Source organism: Miniopterus schreibersii (assembly GCF_964146895.1).
Source record: "Miniopterus schreibersii genome assembly, chromosome: 5".
Classification (NCBI taxonomy): domain Eukaryota; kingdom Metazoa; phylum Chordata; class Mammalia; order Chiroptera; family Miniopteridae; genus Miniopterus; species Miniopterus schreibersii.
Window position 1 is genome coordinate 56609262 of NC_138106.1, and position 22701 is coordinate 56631962.

At 40.9% G+C, this 22701-nt stretch overlaps 1 protein-coding gene across 1 annotated transcript in view; it reads right to left on the reverse strand.

Moving 5' to 3' along the window:
* Nucleotides 1-3721: 3721 nt before the first annotated feature.
* NECTIN3 (nectin cell adhesion molecule 3) overlaps nt 3722-22701 on the reverse strand; it is a 102653-nt gene continuing 83673 nt past the window's right edge. The window contains exons 8-9 of the mRNA XM_081137900.1: nt 7262-7324; nt 3722-6538 (exon numbers count right to left, since the gene is read on the reverse strand). Of these exons, the coding sequence (XP_080994026.1) occupies nt 6359-6538; nt 7262-7324 (243 nt within the window). The 3' untranslated portion in view covers nt 3722-6358. The remainder of the gene's footprint in view (nt 6539-7261; nt 7325-22701) is intronic.

The following is a 22701-nucleotide window of genomic DNA, read 5'->3' on the forward strand; positions in this document are numbered from 1 at the left end:
TGTAGTGGGAGAGGCCACAGTTTTAAAGCAGTGTAACAAATCCGATGTTCTGGATTCCCAAGGAGGCTTTCCCTCAAGATCTCCACTAATCGACTTTCACAGTTAAATCCCAGGACATGGCAATAAATACACCCAATTTAGGCCACAGGGGACGTGATCATAAAAACTTTAATGGTAGTGTTGGAAATAAACTCAAGAGGGCAACTATTGGTCTCCCACCTCTAGATGGAGAGCAAGATTAAAATATCTCTGAAAGCTGCCTTCTGTTTACTGAAAATTGTTTGAGATAGCAGTTATAACCTAATAATAATTTAAATCCAACAGTATATCTCCTTGGGTGCAGCTGACATGACTCCTGTATAAATTGCTTGCAATGGCAACTGTAAGCAACACAGCTACAGAATGGAGCACTAAGAGGACAGGGCCCTGCCCATTTTTAATTCATGGAGATGCTACTAATTTCTATACATATTCACAACATCTGTTTCCCTGAAACTCAGGCATTTATCTCTACACCTCACAGCTGGAAGGACACAGACTATAACTAGTACATTTTGGTGCAGGGAGATAGTAATTTGATATATATCATGGCCATAGCTCCCCAAAACTGATTAGAATATTCTGGGGGAAAAGCCAATGGGAGGGATTTTTCCCAACCAATAGAATGAAAGATCCTTTTGTCACCAGTGGTTTCCCTTCTCCCTGAGACATTCCACATCACGGTCTCAAGTGATAATATATGATAAAAAGATGTTTAGTGTCGTATGAATTTTTGACATTCTTTCCACAATCAAACTGCGACTTGAGTAGAAAATAACTTACCTAATATTGGAAATAGAGTAGAAATAAACCTAATATTTTACATATTTCAGCTGTCAAGGTAAATATGGCATCGCTCATCCTACCTCTAACCATTTTTTAGAGATAATGTTAAAACAAATATAGTAAAATGGACTTGAAATAGCGAGATGTTTGCACATGTAAGGGTTCTCTTGTACATATGAACTGCAAAGTTTCTTTCAGCTGCAAATGTTAAGTAGCCCTCTTTTCCTCTGTCATAACACACACACACACCCCTAAGAAGGAAAGGCTGTCGCTAAAGACAAATGCCAGTGGCAGCCTACTCAGCAGGTGGCTGGCTTTAGAGCAGTGAGTACATCTGCCTCACGCTAGTGGGAGGAATCCTTAACAAATTGTTACATTCCATACATTTTAATTATTTTGGCATAGGTTAATTAATCTTAAAGGAGTGGTTAGTTAACGTTTGAAGTGTCCTAGTTGGAAACACCCTCCAAAGGTTATTAATAAGCATTTGAAAAACTGTAGTCACTTCAGAGGCTACTAGCTCAACACCAGAGACTCTGATAGTGAGTGATCATTTTCTATGGCGTTAAAGGTGTGTGGACTGGCCCAAACACTGTAGGGCACTGCAGCCCTTCTGTGAACAGAGCCCTGGAATCCCTAGATTCCGTGTCTAGAATTTAAAAAGAATCAGGTGCCTGACACTGAATCTGCCTCAATATTATTGGATTCATTTCTAATAACCCTTTAAGATATTATTGGGTTTCTTAATAAAACAGAGTTGGGACTTTTTCAAGCTTACAGGACAGGATGACTGTTATAGGATGTCTTCTCTAGTGCCTGCTTACTTATAAACATGAGTGATGCAGAAATTGGTCTAAAATCTGGTATCAGTGTAAAGTACCACCTGGTAAGGTTTGGGAGAGATTTACAGCCCTCCCTCACCTCTACCTACTGAAAGCCACCAAAAGCAACCTAATAATTGCAAGTGACCCAGTTGGCCAAGTCCAGCTTACAACAATTTTCTCTAAAGGAGGAAACACAAATACCTTTACAGGTGCAATAAGATTAATTCAGTTATTGTCTATGGCTGAATAGGCTTGCAGAAAGCAGTTTTTAGTTAACAGAAGAACTGAAGTCCCTGGTTCTCTTATAAGATCTTTCAACAGCCTAAGGACAAAAGACCTTGTCAGTTAAACACAGCAACAAGAGAAGCACAGAACTGTGACATTTCTGCTTCACACCTTTCCTATTCTGGCTTTCCACCAAAGCCAGCTTTCTTTCTACCTGTCCACTATAAGAGTACCACCACTCCTGGGAGTGCAAGCAAGGTGAAACTAAGCAGAGCAATGAACTAAGCTGAGCAAGAGGTGTTAGAAGTTTGTGCCACTAAAACGGAACCAATTGAAATGGAGTGGTTTTAATTATTTGGCAGGTTATTTTTGCAGCTATGGTTAACCTAATGGGACTCTTAGTGAGCATGTTGAGAAGTCAGAAAAACTAAAAATGGGTATATACTCTTGCTTTCATCTTAATAAACATTTCTAATGGTTTTGCCCATGTTCTCTTTTATAACTCTGCTTTAACAAAATCAAGAAAACCCCTTCCCTACCACCATTCCCAAAAACAGATCTGAAAGACGACCAATGATAAGGATGATGTGTGGGTTTGCAGCATGGGATGTGAGCCTTTCTGTCCCCACAGGGGCTGCTGGAGAGGGAACAAAACAGGAGCTCAGTTCCAGTCTGTGAGATGACTCATGGAAGGTGCTCGCCTTAGAATCCAGTCTGTATTCTGCACATAATAATAGTAGCTGCTATCAGTAGTAATTTGTAAACCAAGCAACTACTGGTCATGGCAACATGTATTTTCAATTCTAGCCAAAGCTTGAGAGGCTAAAAATCCAGGTATCGTTTTCCATCTGACAAATGTTTATTACAGTAAAAAAAATGTTTTCCACTTGCACGTGGCTAAACTCAAGCCAGGTCTAACTGAAGCTTTCTTTTGCCACTTGGTTCTCCTGAGGACACTATGGTATTTGAAATGCTGGAAGGGGTGCTGGGAGCTTAGGTTCAACATGCAGCAACAACAGAGTCACAGGCATCTCATTTGAAGAAACTTATAATATTCCATCCGTTATTATCTTGTTTAAGTCTCACCACACTGCTGACAGGGAAGGTGTTACAGTCTCTGCCTTATGGACAAGGGCAACTGATGCCCCAGGCAGGTTAAGTGGCTCGTCTAAGTTTCCATGGCTGGAAGGGGTGAAGCTTGCAGTGGACCCTCTTCTTTGATTACTGGTATAATGGTCTATCCTCTACGCTCCCAGGTTTGAAGGCAGGCTTTATTGTGTATAAAGAAGTGCGCTCGGAGACCAGCCCAGTGCAGGGAAAGACCGTACAACAGAACACAAACAGTAAATTTTAGACCACTGTGAAGGAAGACTTAGGAAATCATTCTCGAAGATGAACAAGGAAACTGCACCACCCCTATCAGTAAACAAGGCCATAAACAATTAATGAGACGAGGTAATTTAGTTTACAGCACAATTTTTTAGTATCTACGATGGGCATGTTATAGGGAAGCCCAGCACAGGTAAGACTTTCATATTTCATGCCCCAAAGAGCACGGACTGCTTCAAATTTAAAACACGTAAGAAGGTCAGGGATAGGGGAACCCTCACCGAAGAGAGAACAAATCACCGTTAAATAATTAATCTAAATTCTTATCCCATTATGTCAGACCAATCCTGAGTGGTGCAGCTGCTCTATTTCAGCGTGACTTGCACAGAGCTGGTTACCTGCTATGGCAGCAACAGTGCAGGCCCCGGAGCCTGGGCGCTCTACGAAACAGGCAGCAGAGGCCGCGTGCTTAGCACGGAGCACGCACACTCCCCTGGCACGCAGAGCAGCAACCGCGCGTGGGCAAGTGCTCCGGGCTTCATCTCTGCCTCAGTGTTTTAGTAAAACCAGGACAGTCTCCAGTGCCTCCTCCCTAAGCCTCACTGACCTTTAAGAGTCTAACTTCCAAATTTAAATAGCCATCGTCAAGCAGTCTAGGCTCCAAATTTAGAGACTGACAGGCTAATTTTGGAGGGTATATTTTGGTTAAGGGAGCTGGTTGATCAAACCCCTTTAAAGCTCCTTTCTATTCCACTCAGTATTTGGAGAGAACAGATGGGATGCAATTATATAGCTTACGTGACCCACGTCAGGGGCCAACAGCCATAAAATCTACCAGTTTGTTAAAGAAATACCACACATGACAGAGAGGCAAAAAGGATATTGAACTACCTGGCTGTGAGGGAGGTACCTACATTCTGAAACTTCTTTTCCATAACTACACTGAGAATCTTAAAATGCAAGGGTGGGTTCTTCTTGGTAGGGAAGGTGCTATAGACAAGTCAGAGGGCTCCTAAAACCCAGTGCTTCCAAATCTCCTTCCCTGGTGCAAATGAAGTCACCTCAACTCCCCACTAGGTCCCAGGTGCGCTCTGAGGACACTAACCAACAACCTGCTTCCCCGCAGGGCCCTGGAAACCACCTCCTATGTGTGATACATTTTTAAAGCTTTCTGAAGGAGGTGATGCTCCACAGTATCTCCTCCTCTGTAACACCCAACATTTTATAAACTCTTCCTGGGAGGAAGAGCTCTGACCAGAGTCATGTTTCTACTGGAAAGCAATTGCAAGGATTCCTACCCCTTCAGTTACACCAACTCACTGATGAGATTCCACATAAAAAGGCAAATATTTTCTTTCTGTGTCAGCTTGCTACAAAGGGCAGTGAGTTCTAGCTCTGAGGTAGCTGTGATACAGCAGGGAGGGTCCTTGGGATTTACCCTTTGATCCCATATACCTTTTACTGCCAATTACCTAGCTGAAGCACTGAGTTAGAATTTAGGCATCTTTTCTCCCAGAATCACTGGTCACCCGGGCCCTGGGGGGAGTGGATTACTACTGTAGAACAACTGGATGATTTCTCTCACAAAGCACGGCACCTAAGAAAAGGAAAACACACGAGCAACAACTAGAGCCAGCACAACACGAATCACCAGGTGTCTTTGGTGTTGCATTAGAAATCCGTGTTCATATTCTCCCGCCCCTTGAAGCTTAGGTTGGAAATGTATAACATTTCATAGTGCTATGTCGCTCTTTCCTAATAGATGACAAGTCCGTAGTTTGTTTTTTTTATGTATCTGTGGCATACCTCTACTCTTGCAGAACTCGCGGTAAAACACCGCTTTCCTTAGGATGTGAGGGAGGGTGACCGACACCGGTACCTGTGTCCCTCCTCTGCTCACCCCACTCCAATTACTACCTTGAATCTCAGCGAGGAAATGTTGGCAAAGGGAAGTGAGAAAACTCCAGGCCGACACTGGCAGGCACCAGAGTGGTGCAAGATAAGCTGCTACGACAGCCGCTACATTATTGGCTTTTTTTTTTTTAAGCATTTCTTTATTTTTGTTGTTGACCAGGTAAAGCAGGGGTGGGGGATTAAGGACAACATGCGGGTTTAGCACAGATGCCACAGTGAAGTGGCTTTTCTGTTTAAGTTTTCAAATTTCCCACCTGCCTTTTAAGAACAGGAGCAATTTCACGGTGCTTTTCCAGCAGGCTTTTCTGAGGTAGATAAAACCGACTGTAAGTAGTCTGAAGAATGCAGAGGGTGGCTAAGGCCTATGTGGGCAGGATTAGCTTGAAATAAATTTCAGGAGTGAAAGCTGAGACTGTCACACACAATGCCACAGATGAAGGAAAAGGCTCGCCACGGCTGCCCACCGTTTAGAGAAGGTCTTTAGAATTTAATAGGTGAGAAATAGGCTAATCTGGCTAATAAAGGACAGAACTGTGGGAACAGTGACAGAGCAAGAGAAGGACGTTGGTTAGCACTCCGCTGATCCAAACTAGGCAGATATGTGGACCAGGCGAGAACTATGCATCCCTCAGGACCTTAGTGATTAAGAAGAAACATATATTACAATATCAACAGGCTTGAAGGTTTAAACTGCCTTTTGTTGTATTTTTTGGAAAAAGAACAAATTTTGCCTCTTTCCTCAGACCTCTCATTTGTACATAGGTATTGTGATTGTATCAAGCATGTCAGGGAAAGCCAAATCCCAACTAAGTAATTCGTGAAATGAATTTTGAATTCCTTTTTCTGCCTGTCTGAGTGACAGAGGATCAGGCTGGCCTGCCTGAGACCCAGCGAGGTTAACATTCCCAGCTGGGGCCTTTCTTTCTGGAGACTCACTGCTGGCATCCCGGGCACATGCTCTACTGTTAAATGAACATGCCATTGTAGGCCAGATGTTAGTAGTTAAACACCATCGTCACAGACACACACAAAGCTAGAGTCAAGTTCACAGACACAGCTGGTGGTGAAGAAACTTTCTGGAGGAAAGAAATTCACCACTGGCTCCAAGTCGTTCATCACGACTCCTGGTACTTAGAGGGGTACTGTTTTATATGAGAGAGCAAAATAATAACTATTGACCTTGGTTTCTCTCCCCAATCTGGGAATAGCATTTGGTAGAACACGCACTGGAAGCAGGGTCATCACACGTAATGCTCTCGCGGGTGGATGCAGGCTCTCCTGGGATCGCTGCTCTGATGATGTTTGCCGGGGCTCCGATCTTGGCAGCACATCTGGTTGTAAAGAGGGTGCATCTGCTGAATTTCATCTTCCCCCACTGGATTCTCGTCTTCATAGTCAAATCTCCTGCTATTTAGTCCATTCTAAAAATTCAAACATTGCTTACATTAGCAGAACAGCTGTTGGCATTTTTCTAGCACTTTGGTAAAAGCAAGCAAAAATAGAACTTGTTACAGTCTGTGTCCCCAATTCCTCATTCCACAAACTATTGAATGGCCAGGTAAAGTTCGACAAATTTTCATTTTCTGGTCCTATGTTGCTTTCAATACCTGAGCACGACTGGTGGCAGCTCCTAAAGAGAAGATTGTGACCAAGCCATGGAGACTACAGTCGGTTTCAGGTTTTCCAATACGGAATTAGTATCAGTTAAAGCAAACTGCAGAAAAGCAAGGCTGTGAATGTCAGGCGTCCCTCAGCATGGCTCAAGCTTGGAATGACCGCATGAGATATGCAGGGAATTCAATCAAACAACCCAAAACAAACTAACACAAAAACACACCCTGAGAATAAGAAATACTGTCAAAAATATTCTCTCATCTTGACCTTCCTTCCTTACACAGCTGACACTATAAAAGGAAGCCCCTGATGCTCTCTTTGCCTGGTACTATTTGGTTACTGGTTTCATAAAACTTGATTACTTCTAAGAGGGACAAGCAAGCTCAAGGACTTTACAAAATGATATTGCAGATGCTTAGATATCAGAGAGGTGAATAAAATAAAATGTCATAGAAATCAAGTGATGTTTTAATGAACATGGTGGCCACCGGCTGCACCTGGGCTCATGGCAACAGGACCATGTTACTCACAGGATGCTGGAGACCGCCAGCCTCTCTTCCTTTGAAGTGAGTCTGCAAAGGCAAGAGTTCAGTCTGCAGGAAGAAGACAGAAAAAGCATGTACCCTTTAAAGCTCCAAGCACATGGTCAAACAGATCAACCTAGACCACTGAGACTCCTATTTTTAAAAGAGCTAATGTCTTATGAAAGGTCTTCCAACTAAGCAAAATATTCTAGATGGAGATGGAAAAAATAGCTATATTTCTTGAGAGTCTCCCTCCTTCCTTTCCTCCCTCTCTCTCCCGACCCCCAGTCCCCCCACCCCGTCTCTCTCTCTCTTCCCATGGCTCCAGACTTCTTCTGGAAGGAAGAAGATACACAGAACATCTGCTGCAGAAGTTCCCAGCAAACCTGTTTACATCTTACTTCTAGGAGGACTCAGCACAGAAGGTCTCTCACCTTTTTTCAGTGAAGAGTTTGCTAAAAGTAGTTTTTCAGTGCTAATGAAAGGTCATTTTTTGTCCTTATCTATAGATGGTTTATATGATCACCCTTCTCTTCCTGCTGTTCCTCCCTGCCCCCCAACCCCACGCAGATCATAAAGAGGACTCATGGTTTTTCAAACTCTAAAAAGGCTCTTTCTCAGAGGCCCTTTGGCTAATAAACACATACTTACCTTTCAGTCCCCAGGTCAAGTATCACCTCTTCCTGGAAGCCTAGCACTAAATCCTCAGGCAGAGAGAGCCACTCTCCTTTCTGTGCTCTCACAGTATGTGTTATCACAATTATCCGTGTATTTGCTTGTCTCCTTCACTAGACTGAGGGTGCTGGCTGGAGTATTTTACAAACATCATTTCATTTAATCTTTGTAATAATTCTATAAAACCAATATCTTTATTTTACAGATGACTAAAACTGAAGCTCAGAGTGGCTAAGTAAGTTGTCCCCAGTCACACAGCTGGGAAGTGGTAGACTGTGATTCAAACATGGATTTGTCTGATGCCTAATCCTATATTCTTCTATCGCCTGCTTCTATCTCAGTGTTTGGAAAATAGATGTTCAATAACTATAACCATAGAACGCCTGCAAGTCCCAGCATGTAGGCATATCTATCAACACACGCTCTATTTTACTGCCTTTCTTATGCTGTCCATTTGGTCTAGAAGGTCTGCCCCTTAGTCTCTGGGAACTGAAATACTACCCATCCGTCTTGGCCTGACCAAAGTCATTCTTCCCCCTTACAAGGCCTTTCCACATTGTCCACCAAAATTAATTCCTTTATTCCCAGTTTTCCTGTTGTTCCTGTTGATACCTCTATTACCTTACTCATCAAGACCCGTTTGTTTCATAGTTTCTAATGTGCCTTCCAAGCCCAGTAAACAGTGAGCCATCCTTGGCCATGGTCCTCCATCCCACACCCTGCCTGTGGTTCTGTAAGGGGAAGACGTCGACTGTTAACCAATGAATTTACTGAATTTTACACTATCAACTCTTGATGTCTCATTTCAGGGTTATCCAAATTATAGATTATCTGAGACAGATATGTCCCCCTATTGTATTCTGCATGATTCTAGGATGCTTTCCACATGACCAGTTCATAACAACGGTGCATAAAAGTCCAAGACAGTGACCAGTCATGGACGAGTGACCAGCCACACAGGACCTGGTACTCACAAGGGTCCCCCACTTTGGGTTTCATGCTCTGTGCTTGCAATCTTAGACTTCTTAATTTTACTGAGATTGTGTATTGTAAGCGATCTAATGGGACAATGGAGCATGCCCCAGGGACTTGCAGCCTCAGCCCAAGGGTATCCTGCCACCTGCTACTTGTCTTTGATTTGTTTCTTGGTCACTACTCACCCACTCAGGTGTGTCCCCCTCCACATATACTTTCCCAGAGCAGTCCCAGAGCAACTGCTACTGTGCTCTGCCTGGCAGGGGCCTGAGTACTGGTGCAGGGGAGCATGGCGAAAAGAGTCATCCACATCTGGGAGGTGGCTGGAGAACATGTCTCACGAGGGTAAGTCTCTCACTCACCCCTGATCTAGGGACCTAGTATTGACATCCTGACATTCTTAGTTTTAAAACAAAGGGCCCTGCATTTTCATTTTGCCCTGAGCCTCTCAAATTATGTAGCTGGTTCTGATCCAAGGAATATAGGCTCAGGGAATAAAATACCTAAAATGAAAATTCACATTTTGTTTAGTTTATTTGCTGTCTTAGACTGTCCCTGTCGCTGTTCCCCTTCCATTAATGCGGGTCATTGAGAAGTGATTCTAATCACGGCTGTATGTAATTTGCCAGGAGGCAGGGCACTCAGATGCTTCTCCGTGGAAAGAATAAGTGCCTTCCTCCCGCTGGTGGCAGCGTGTGCGGGCACAGGCCACACTGAAAGAGATCACGTTCCAGGAACGGTGATTACATCCTCAAGGGTTCAAGAAAAGACTTGGCTGGAGTATGTGCTATTCTATGTTTATGCTGTAAAATTCCAAATGGCAAATTTAACATGACCAGATAAGAAATTATCATTCACACTTTCCTGAACACTCAGGGTAAGATCTGCATCTGGTCGTTACCAACGGAACACAGTACAACCTTTCAGTCCGCCTGGGAAGCCGGTGTTCATGGTGGACACAGTGCGTGGCACAGTATCATGAGTAACAATACAACCAGTATTAATTTAATAGTACTGGGAAATTAAGAGAGGAAGTAAATTCTATTCTGTTTCAATACAAAGAGATTTCAAAGAGCCGGGGCTTCATGAGTAATAAGAGCATTGCTACCTTTTTCTCATAATAGGAGATATAAAATTAGCCAGGAGTGGTACATTTGACAATAAAGGACAAGGCACAGAGTTTCTAGACCTGAACAAGAAAAATGGTGCCTGGGCACTATGAACAGTCTTCACATGCACTGACTGGACCATAAGCAAAGGCCTATGTTCCTCTTCTCTATTGTAAAGCTTCACCCATAGATTACTATACCTCACATGAGCCCGTGAGTTTTAAATTCTGGAATACAATACTTAATCAAATGGCTTATATAGACAGGATCCCCACACATCCTAGGGATGCGCCTCCCCCCACCCCAGGAACAAAGGGCTACGGAAAAGCATGCTTGTCTTTACATTACGTAGCCATCCAATTTCTCACGATATACAGAAGGAACATAATTTGTTCTAACAGTGGGTGGGTACATATGTCCTCTTTCTGCTGGTCCATTGAACTACCCGAAATGTTGCATATTCTGATTTCTTTAAAAAGTCACTGACCACAGTATACAGAAAAGTGTCTTGCATAATACCTCACATTTGGTGCTTAATATATAGGTCCTGAATTAATCTCTAATACTTTAACTGATAGATTTATGGCATATGTTATTCTTGCATTTTTTTCCTAGGAAGCCTTAGGCTACTATGAATCTCTAATACCTATTTCAGTTTCCCTACTTACATGTATGTACCATCTTACAGCAATTTCTATTGACCTACAACCCATATTCACTTTCCTGATTTACTAAAGTCACATAGACTTTCATTCCTGGCTTCCAAGGTGCTAACAACACTAGTTTTTTTTTAAGTTTTATTATATGTTATCTTAATAAACATTTTACCTTCTATGGCTCAAAATATAAAGCAAAATCTTCAGCTTTTACTATGTATTATATTTTAACCTGTTTCCAAAACAGAGCTTTCAGAGTTGTTGAGGTTTATTTTCAGTAATGACAGAGCGAGATTTCAGGCTGTATTGTCATGAGATGGACAATAACTGGATACTGGGCTTGCTCTGGCAGCGTCCATGTGGATCCATTATTGCCACTACCAAATCTGAGGCTTCTGGTCTCCTATCTTGTTTCATAATTTCATCTTGAGAGAGAAATGAGAAGATAATACCTATTAAAACTTCAACTTCTTAAATTCTAAAAGGTCCTTAAAACTTATGTCTCAAAACCTCAGCTTAGGAAGATACCTAAAACTCATCACCTGCTGAAGGACCGCCTGCCTTCCCTCAGTTCCTACTGTGAAGATATTCTAAGTGCCCTCAACCTCACACCTCTTGGGTAACTGGTGTCTCCGCCAGTGCCACCTTCCCAATTCAAGCATTCACTAAGCTTCTTCATCACATCACTGGTCAACCTTCCGCTGGCACGCCAGACAAAACCAAATGTTTTCATGTGCACACACTATTTCTCAGGAAACCAGAAAACCTCAGTATAGATTATATGAAGAATGCATAAATAATAAATACAATACTTAATTACTTGGATTCTGCCTGAAATCTTGGCCAGTTCTCTTAGAAGTGGAGCAAATTACTATACATTGCTCTACGAGGCCTGTCAAAAAATTGAATCCTAGATAATAGAACATTTTTATGACTTTAATTTTTAGTTTGCTTCTATTTTTTCCTTTGTTACTCTCTCAATACCACTCGTGACCAGGGGAATTGTATCTCTTTCTTTCCCTCCATCCAAGTTTCAGCTTAATACTTAGGATTTACACTGAATTACCTTTCACTAGGCTCTAAATCGAGAAGTTTCTGGAATTGCTGGGTTACAGGACACCCCAGCCATTTTCCTTGAGCTGAGCTCTTGCTCCATTACCTATAATGCTCTCTTGGTTTATCTTCTACAAGATGCTCTCTGTCTACTGATACACTCTCTCTTCCAATTATGCTCCGTAAAGCTTTTAAAAGGGTTTCACCCCATCGACATACCCTGCCCTGTGCTTTCCCCTCATACTGACAAGCAAACATTCTTACTCTGCCTCCAGTCACGATAGAGAACCAGTACCGGGCTAGCCCTCCTGCCATAAATTACTAGAAAACTGGTCAAAATATAAGAAATAGCAGTTTTCAGATACTGAGCACTGTGCTGCACAGCACTGGGATCCCAGAGAATGGGAAACACGCACACACATGTACATGCACAGGTACACACCACATGCACGCGCACACACATGCAGACATTGCACGCGCACACACATGCAGACATATGCACGCGCACACACATGCAGGCATATGCACACGCACACACATGCAGGCATATGCACGCGCACACGCACACAAACACACAAGGTGATCCTCTGACAGCCCAGATTTTTCTGCTGATTCTGAAATAGGAAAACCCAAGAAGAGCACAGGGTGTGGCAGAGCTGCGGAGCCAGAGCTCAGCACCGGGAAGCTGAGGTGGCTGAGTGTGTGGGACGGTACTGAAGGGGGATCCTCAGGGAACAGGTGAGACACTGAGTAGGGACCCCAGGGTAGGAGGAAGGCGAACGAGGCTCTAACGGAGAGGCCATTCTAGAACCGCCCTAACAAACCAGTGTCCAGCATCCAATATAAACGTACAAACATGAAAAAAAGCAAGAAAAAAGTAAGAGAAACAAACCCCAAGATGATGAAAATGTATGAGGGAATTAGGAGGAAAGAACTTTAAAACAGCTCTTATAAATATGGTTAAGAATATAAAGAAACATATGAAGATAATATTAGAATTGAAAACTATGGAAAAGAACCAAAGAGAACTTCTAGAGCTGAAAAAATATATCTGAAATGAAAAAGTCACTGCTTGTCCCTACTAAGACTACTTCAAAATCAAATTGCTAAAAAGTAATGATAAAAAAGTCTAAGACATAGCCAGAGAAAAAGTAAGACACAATATGTACAGAGAAATAAATAATAATCATCACTGGCTCCTCAGTAGGAAGAAAATGAAGGCCAGAGACAATGAAGCTGCAACTTTAAAGGGCTGAATGAAACAACAAAGTTAAACTAGAATCGTATATCCCACAATAATGTAAAAAAATGAAGGTAAAATAAAGACATTTTCATACAAAAGCTAAGAAGTTGTGGGCAGCCCTGTACCATAAATAATGTAATAGTAAAGTTCTTCAGGTTGAAAAATACTGATTCCAAACAAAATGTCATCAATTTTTAAATGTTTAAAAAAAAGCACATGATGGTCCAAAATAAGAATAATAAGAATGTATTGCTGGGTTTATATCATGGATAAATATAATGTGTAGGAATAAGGAAGGGAGGGAGGACATTTAAGTATTTGTTAAAGTTCTTAAGTGACACATAAGTGATACATAAAGTAGTATATGTTATATTAAGACAATGTTAAGTTAAAAATGCACATGCTAAACCCCAGGGAGATCACTAAAAAAGTAAAAACAAAGAGGTACAGTTAAATAATTCAATAGAAGAGATAAAAAATATATATACATACTCAGTTCATTTAAAAGAAGGCAGGAAAAGAGAAGAAAAGGAACAAAGAACTGAGGGGACAAACAGAAAACAAGTAATAAGATGACAAACTTAAGCTCAAACACAGCAATAAACGTATTCAATAAGAACAGACTACACATAGCAAGTCAAGTGAGGGATTTTCCGACCAGGCAAGAAAGGCAGTTCTCAGCTAGATGTTATCTACATGAAATGCAATACAAATATAAAGACAGAGATAGATAGGTTAAGAGATGGAAAAATGCATACCACGAAAACACAAATAATAATAAAAGTTTAAAGAACTGGAATAGCTATATTAATATCAGACAAAGTGACTGCAAGAAAGGAGAACTACCAGAAATAAAGAATAATCTCTATAATGATGAAAGGACCAAAGTATCAAGATGACATAACATAATAATCTTAAATGTGTATGTACCCAATAAGAGACTAAAAAAACACATGAATAACAGATGGAACTGAAAGGAGAAACGGAAGCACTCACAAATACGGTTGGAATTAACACTCCTCTCTTGGTAATTCATAGAAATGTAAACTGAAAATCATTATGTATAAAGAAGACTTGAAAAACACTATTAAGCAATGTGACCTAATCGACACTGTAGACTACTATACTCGAGTAGCAGAATATACATTTGTTTTTGTGCACACAGAATATTCATATTCAGTAAGATAGAACATGTGCTGGGTAATAAAAGAAGGATTCAAAGAATTAAATCTTATAGATATATTTTCCAATTACAATAGAATTAGTGAGAAATCAATAACAAAAACATATTTGGAAAATTCCAAAGTGTCTGGAAATTAAACAAGTACTTTAAATAACTCAATGGCCAAAGAAGAACTAACAGTAGAAGCCAGAAAATATTTTGAATTGAATTATAATGAAGTCAAACTTTGCAGGATTTCAAACAAAAAAGTTATTAAAGAAATATTTATAGCTTTAAATACTTGTACTAGAAGATAAGCTCTCAAATTAATGATGTAAGCGTCTTAAGAAGGTAAAAAAAGAAGAGCAGATTAAGTCCAAAAAAGTATTAAGAAATAACAGAGTGAAAAATCAATAAATAAATGGACAAACACTGAATTAAAAAAATTAATGAAACCAAAAGTTGAATCTTTGAAAAGATTAATAAAATTGGAAAACCTCTAGTGAGGAAAACAAATGCAAACCAACATCAAAGCAAAAATGACATTACTCCTGCTCTCACATAAATTCAAAAGGTAAAAAAGATGTTCTCAACAGTGTGATGCCAATTAATTTTGACAGCCTAGATGAAATGGACGAATGTCTTGAAAGATACAATTAAAATTCTTCCAGAGAAACTCCAGGCCCAGGTGGAACCACTGGTAAATTCTATCAAACATTTAAAGAACTAATACTACCCTTAAATTCTTTCTGCAAATGAGAGGAGAGAGAACACTTTGGTACTCCTTTTAGGAGATTAGCATCACCCATTACCAAAACCAGACTAAGATATTACAAAAAAAAGAAATCTAAATATTCTTATTCATAATATCCAAAAACCTTAAACCAAAACAGCCCTTAACAGTTGAATAAATGATATATTCAGAAAATGGGATACCACTCAGCAATAAAAGGAAATTTATTCATGCAACAATATGAATCTCAAAAACATTATGCTAAGCAAAAGAAACTGAACACAGAGGAGCACACTGTGATTCCCTTTATGTGAAGTTATTTTAAAAGGGCATAACTAATATAGAGGCTGTCCCAAAAAATGTATACACACACTTTGAATAACTATAAAGGCAGTGTTTATTAAAATACATTTCATTTTCAAAACTGAGCTATCAGCTGTTAAAGTGTGTATACACATTTTTGGGGGAAAATCCTGTATTGTAAAAGAAATCACATTAATGGTTGCCTGAGGCAGGAGGTATGTGCGTGCGGGGTGGTGGTGGTGGAGGGTGTATATGAGAAATTTTACAACTGACAGAAATGTTCTCGATTGGGATAGTGGTTGCATCAGTGTGTGCATTGGCAAAGCTTATCAAACTGCATACTTAAAACATTCGGGGGAGCATGTGTGTGGAGGTGAAGCAGTCACTGATGGCCCAGAGACTGGCATGATACAAGTACATAGTATTCTCGATAGTTCACAACAGACTGTCCTTGATGCAGGACTTTCTCAGCTCGAGTATCCAATTGCCTACTTGTGTTCTAGTGACTGCCTTCCAAACCTATAGAGATGCTTTCACCACACTGAAGGAGCAAGGCATAAAAAAATGGCTACCATACATAATTCACAGAGTATGAATCCTCAAGGCATAAAGGATAGTTCATTCCTACCCATTAAGTACCTCTCTAAATGAATTTATAAAATATTATTAAAGTTATGAACCAAAGGTCAGTTTTCCTTTTCATTTTTTTAGTTGTCAGAGCGGCTGACCATGTCACATAAGCAACAAGGGCTGTGTTCTAGTCAAGCAAAATTTACAACATTAATTAGGCACTTGTTTAATGAGATATACAATTGTTACTGTTCTCCACGATAAGGCTAAGCTATTCACATGAATGTCTCTTATTATTAAAGTAGACCCTTGGCATTCACAGGCTTAACATTGCTGGTTTTAACCATTCATGAGTGAGTTTGAAAAGGTTATGGCAGCTAGTAATTTGTAATTCTGTTGAGACACAAATCTGAATCAAGATCTAGGTTTTGTAATGGGATAATTATTTAGCTAGTTAATGAGCTTAGCAACTGCTCAATATCCATCTTTCAATGTGTCTCTATCATTCTTAACCCTATGAGTTTTGAAAAGATAGGGGTATTTAGAAATGTAGTGTTTTTCAAAAGGCTATACATGTCAAGAGTGGGTGCTGTATTATTAATCAACCTTTCTTTAAACATTTGTGTTTCCTTATTATTTTTTAGTTGATTCTTAGTTCTCGTGTTACAGTCAATCCCAATGGATGCAGACTGCCACTACACATTGTATAGGTTCAATGTCTGATCTCATTCCCAAAGACTTGAGATTTCCTTACAACCCCTCTTTCTCAATGTCTGGGAAGTAAAAGTAACGTCTATGTTCTGTCCATGCATCCCATCCTATAAATCCTTTCCTGTTGACCCCTAAAAGGTTGACAGGGAGGTTCCCCCAAACCTCACATGGTGCTATCACAGAGTAGATGCTCAATGAACACTTGCTGACATGCTATCCATGCACAGGATCTGTACTGACTCCCACTCTCCGTCAGTGGTCCACAGAGGTCCTGGGTGCTGGAGCATGCGGGGAAACCTGTACCAGTTGGACTAAAAGCCTTGGGGTCTGAATTCCTAACTGCAAGGACCACACTCTGCTCCTACTCCCTGCCCCTTAAGATAGGTGTTGTACAAGATGCTTTACACAGGCCCATATTCTTACACTTCCTCCTTGAGGTAACTTTATCACTGGTCCCATTATAAAGATAAGGAAGCTATGGCTTAGAGAGATGAAGTGATGATCCCAAATTCACAGAGCTAAGATTCGAATTCATGTTTATGTAATTCCAAAGTCTGTGTTTTAAACTATCACACAACACTGCCCCTCTTGAGAGTCTCCAGTCTCTTCCCAACTAGACCTCAGAAAGGGACTGAAAAGCAGGAAGGCAATGAGCATATCAAAGGAGAGAGGGCAGACGACGGCGGGAAAGACTGGCGATGCTCAGTACTTTACAGCTTTGCCACCTGCTCTGGGTTATCTGTATCTGCTCTGGTCACATAGAGGCTATGGTCTCAGTTCCTTCATCTCCTGCTCTGGCTCCAGCCTTGGCTAAAGGAAAACAAATGCAAGGCTTTTCTTGAGCAGTTTGAGACTCTCACAGATTTAAAAAAAAAATCTGCCCCAGCCCATGGCCATTTGCTATGATACTTCAGAAAGTTAATATAGAGGGCATTTTCCCTCCTGTTTATATCCTGCAGTGATAGAGCTGACTCCTTAAAATGCAATGTCAAGTCCCCTAATTTATAATACTAAAGACTGCAATGAGGCAGTTAGTTACAAGAAGAAAGGACTACAGAATGTCCTAGTGGCAAATTTCAAATGTAGGCTTAAGTCAATGAGGTTTATTTGTAAAACAGAAGAATATTGGATATTTAATCCCATGAGGTAGCACTGAAATTTTCTCAAGTCACTGGAGAACTGTTAACAGCCTAGCGGTTGGAAATGTCTTATCCAAAAGGAAGTCAGTGTTCCCTCTTACCACTGGTAAATAAATTTCATTACTTCTATGGAGTATACATCCCAGATTTTAATTTTTCAAAGTGAAACTGGATATGACACATTTTAATGAAATTTCTTATCTTGGTTTTGGTCTCACTTAATCCTTACATTAAAATGCGTAAGAAAGTGATACTTCACCTAAATTGTAATATGTATGCAAAGTCAAATATCTAATTAAAGCAGACAGATGATAAAGGTGATGGGAAATTATGTGCAGGCAAACTAGGCACCCACATACAAGGCTAAGATTGTCCCTAGTCCTAAATCCTACCCATTTCCAGGGTACAAATCAAATGCTTATGTATTCATATGCACTATTTTCCATAACGAATACCTGCCCATTTTACATCAGACTGCTGTACTGTCCTTGTCACATCTGTGCTCTCCAAGCAGGTGCCCAAAAACTGAACCAGACTGCCCACTCATACCACTTTGGAGCCAAAATTGTCTGCCCACAAGGTAAACCTTCAATTCAGGGCTGTTAATGTAACTTCATCCATGTACCAAACACCCTCAAAGGTGTCAACTGCCTCTTCTGTATGAGGCACACCTGTATCCCAAGCCACTGCACACAGAAATATCATCCATTATATGCAATATACTACCTTGTGAAAACATGGGCCCTGAGGGACCACAGGACAGAAACTATCCTATTTCTGGCTTAGTTGTTTATCGTAATGTTCAAAATTTTACATGCCAAAATAAAAACCAACTCTAATCCCTTTCTAGAAACCACTATTATGGGCCTTCCCAAACCTCATCTTTAATCCAGCAGCTAAGTTTCTTAACTAATGGCACCTGAAAAAGACACTCTGGTAAGAACCTCTGTGTGGTTAATAATTTATGCTATTTTTAGCAAAAAGGATTAAAAAAAAAACAAACCTAAAAAGAATCTCCTAAAATCTTCAATATTGAAAAAAAAGATAACATACTAAATGTAGACCACCACTCCCCATACGTTCCCTACTATTGAAAGGTGAGAGGACACAGGAATCCTCCCCTTACCAGTAATCTATCTCCTCTACTAAACCATACACCAAACAAGGAATCTTTGAACATATTTAGTTAATAATTACATGTATTTTTGTTTGGGATCTTACATTTAAATGAACAGTATTTTTCTTTTTTTTTTCTTTTTTAACCATTTTCCTGAAAGGAAAAAAAGAAAATAATAAGTAACATAACTATTTCTCCTTCTGAAGGAAGATAACCTAATAACAGTAAAGAAAATGAGACAGGAAGAGAAATCACCGGCTATGGAAAGCAAATATTAACCTTCAGGGACGCCCATTTTGTCAATATAAAACCCAAAGTAGTAGGTTTATTTGAATTAGAGAAGTGACTGTAACGGCAGTTTGGCATTTTGCTGCACACGGGCGCTCAGGTGCTCAGCGACCTGCACGGGGCGCCGTGAGCCGGACCCACGCGGACGCCTCAGCGAGCAGACGGAGAACCACAGCACGCGCGGTCTGCGGGGAATGAAGCAGAGGCAACTGGGGCAGGAATCCCGACTGGGGATCTGATGGGGATTTGGGTTCCGCAGTTGTGAGAACTGAGCTCCACAGAGGTGCACTTCAGTCTCCTCCAAATGGGCTGGAAACGAACAGTCTGTCCCCTGAAATACCCTCAGTAATCATACTCTACTAATGGGGATGCCAGAGAACGTAGGGCCCCCGCTCGCCAGGAATTTACGATCTTGTTTCACTTGGCTCTTCTTCCAGTTAAACAACAAAGGCCGTTTGAATGCAACCTCCTTAAATGCAGGAAGCCTGTCTTACGCTTTTACTTTTCCTTTCCTATCGCCTTCCCCAGCACCCTGCAGGGATATAAATGCTGGTGATCTGATCTGCTTAGATGCCCAAATCACTACAGATCCACAATTTTTATCTGAATCTTTTAGGGACAGGTGTATTTTGGAATTCAGAATTTTTCAGATTTTTAGAAAGGTGTGAGGTACTTATTCCATATATTTATAAAATGTATCTGGTACAGAGTCCCATAGCCAAGCATATAAATATGTCTAGTGGAAAATATGAGTATGCACATTAAGTGAAGAAAGTAATGAATGTATATAATTTCACGAGGGTCAGCAGTTCAGGTCAGATTGTGGTACAAAACGAGTTAGGAAAAACCTTGAGGTGCTTAGAGATTCTTGGCAATACAGATAACAGACTATAGAGCTGTAATACCTTTCATGGGAATGACAAGAGTTCAGAGGCTACAACAAACAAGACAACCTATGGAGGGGTGGATACTAAACAGCATTAGTGAGGCTCCAGACTTTACTGGTGAGATGGGAGAACCCAGGTGACCCCTGAGGATACTGGGCCAGGTATGGAGGGGTCCGAGCCCTGAGCACCAGACCCAGAGTTCCAAGCCCCCAGAACGACAGGGTGAAAGCAGGCTTAATAAATATCAATCTGACCAATGCTGCTGCTGCTACTGTTGCTGACTCTGATGATGAGGGTGGTTAGGTCCTCAGGGTTCAGGAGAATCCAGCATTTTACTACCAATAGTAGGCAACAGAGACGGGGAAATGAGAGAAGGAAGAAAACACCAATAGACCTATAGACCTAAGTCAAGGCTGCGGAGGCTGCAAGCATATCCAAAAAGAGAGGCTGGGCGGAGAAAACAAGACGTGTAGGCCACATACTTCATTAAAAGTTTACGGGAGAGTGGTATATTTGTGAAAAGGGTAACAGTAGGGGAAACAGCAGAGATTGTTACTATAGAGTTTAATCATGAGAAATAAATCACATTCCACCCAGGAAAACAGAACAAAGATTTTTCAGAAGCACAATAAAAGGATAAAAGAAGATCAGCTCAGTTGTAGGAGGGAGTATATTACGGGCTGTAATCTTGAGGAGAGGACAAGGGCTGTAAAATCCCCGGGGAGTGAGTGAGCAGCTCATGTTACAGACATGGAACCAGTGTGAGGTTGGGGAGGAGTACAAGGCGTAGAGCTGCTATGCACCTGAAAGAATGGGCAAGCCTGTATGGGCCCCAGTGAATAAGGCAAATCAGAGCTGACTCAGGAAATTCTGATTGCAAGCATCATGCATAATTACAGATGAAAGATCCAGAAGAGACGAAAGTTGCCCAAGGCTTGAAAATGACAAGATGCAACAACATGGGAGGGGTTAAATGTTATCACATGGAGGAAAATGCACGTGAAGATGAGGAGCAGCTGGAGGCTCAGAAACAAACCTCCTTGCTCACAGAGATGAAGCATGTTGTATTAAAGAAGAGTGGCATGCACTGGACGGAGTCATGTTTTCCTAACAGACCAGGATGGGTAACACATCCCAGAGTGAGCACCATCTGTGTATTAAAGAAAAGGCAAAATGTTCGCTTTTGATTGGAGCCTGGTTTTCAAAAGAAAACAAAGTTGCATTTCTATGTAAGTTGCTTGGAGGAGAGAGGGAAAGAACATACTCAATGTAAGTGGCTTCAAAAGCTGCAAACGTTTTCTATTACTTTTCCTCCAAAGAAGCTGAGAGTGTTTTGCTGGACTCTCATATTTAGTTTAAGAGGATTTGGGGAAAGTCAGCCAGAAAGGTGGATCAGACAAAGGTTCTCAGAGAGACTTGTGCCAGATCTCAAAGTAAGGCTAAGTGCTCTACTATGTTCACCGAACACACGGGGCTCCAACCAATGTTTACCCGTACTTGGCAGATCAAAGAAACAGGCCAACAGGAAAATATCCTCCTGATAACAATTTTGTGGGTGGAGAATTCTCTAACAGATATTATAACACCATTAAGGATGAAAGTTTTACTGCTTAGCCTGTTCAATAACTGAATGTAAAGACCCACTTTTATTTTCCCCCTCTAAAATCAACGTTGAGTACTATTATCACCTTATATCTAGTATGGTGTGGGGAAATATAAATTTTTAAAAAAGAGTACATAAGGAAGCTACGTAATACAAATTTCTTTTCTGTGACACAGAATTCAGGCTAACTTTAGACCCTTTAGATGCGTACAAGTTAGATGGAAACCATCCTTGTCTAGATTTAAACATGTTTATGACATTTCAAGCTCAAGTTCAGTTATGAACATGCATTTTAATTTAGCATTATTTAAGCATTTGCATCAAAGTGACAAGGGCCCCAAAGGACACACAATGTGTTACCGGTGACACGTGTGCACATGCATGTTGTAGCTGGGGTGGGGAACAGTGATGTGAGATGCTAGGATAAGAAAGACAAAGGATCATGGAAAGAAGCAGCTGCCAAACACACAAGGGAAGAAGATAAGCACTAAGATTCCAGGGCTTAGAGTCTACCTGGAGAGCTCATAAAGGGGAGTCATGAGATACAGTGAGCACTCAGAAGGATGTCTAACAGTACATCCTTTTATTTTAAAATACCATGTTCGGTGAGTTTGCATTTGGTTCAGAACAAGAAGAGAAGGTTCAGAATATTTATTTTTTAATTTTTTATTTTTTTCAATATATCTTTATTGATTTCAGAGAGAGAACAGGAGAGGGAGAGAGAGAGACAAACATCAATGATGAGAGAGTCATTGATGGAGCCCGCAACCCAGGCATGTGCCCTGACCAGGAATCGAACCCTGATCGCCTGGATCCCAGGTCAATGCTCAACCGCTGAGCCACACCCAGCCAGGCGGTTCAGAATATTTAGATGGTTAATGCCAACCAAAATGCCTGAGTGTTTCCCTATTTTGCAAAATGTTGAAAAAACTCTACTTCAAGTACTTGGCTACAAATCTGTGCCACAGACCTTAAACAGGGCAAGTTGGATGACTAAGAGAGTTGTTCTGAGAAAATACATGCACTTCACATTGTAGCTAAACTTTATTTTTAACTTACTAGGAGATGACATATATATTTCAACTGTTTTTAATTTAAGAGGTCTTTTTCCTTATGAGGTTCCACCCATATGTGCAGTGGAGTCATATGATATCTCCTTATAAATAGCTTTCAAATGGCAACATGCACCGGCGAATGGAGCCCTGTTCCACGCAGATGCAAA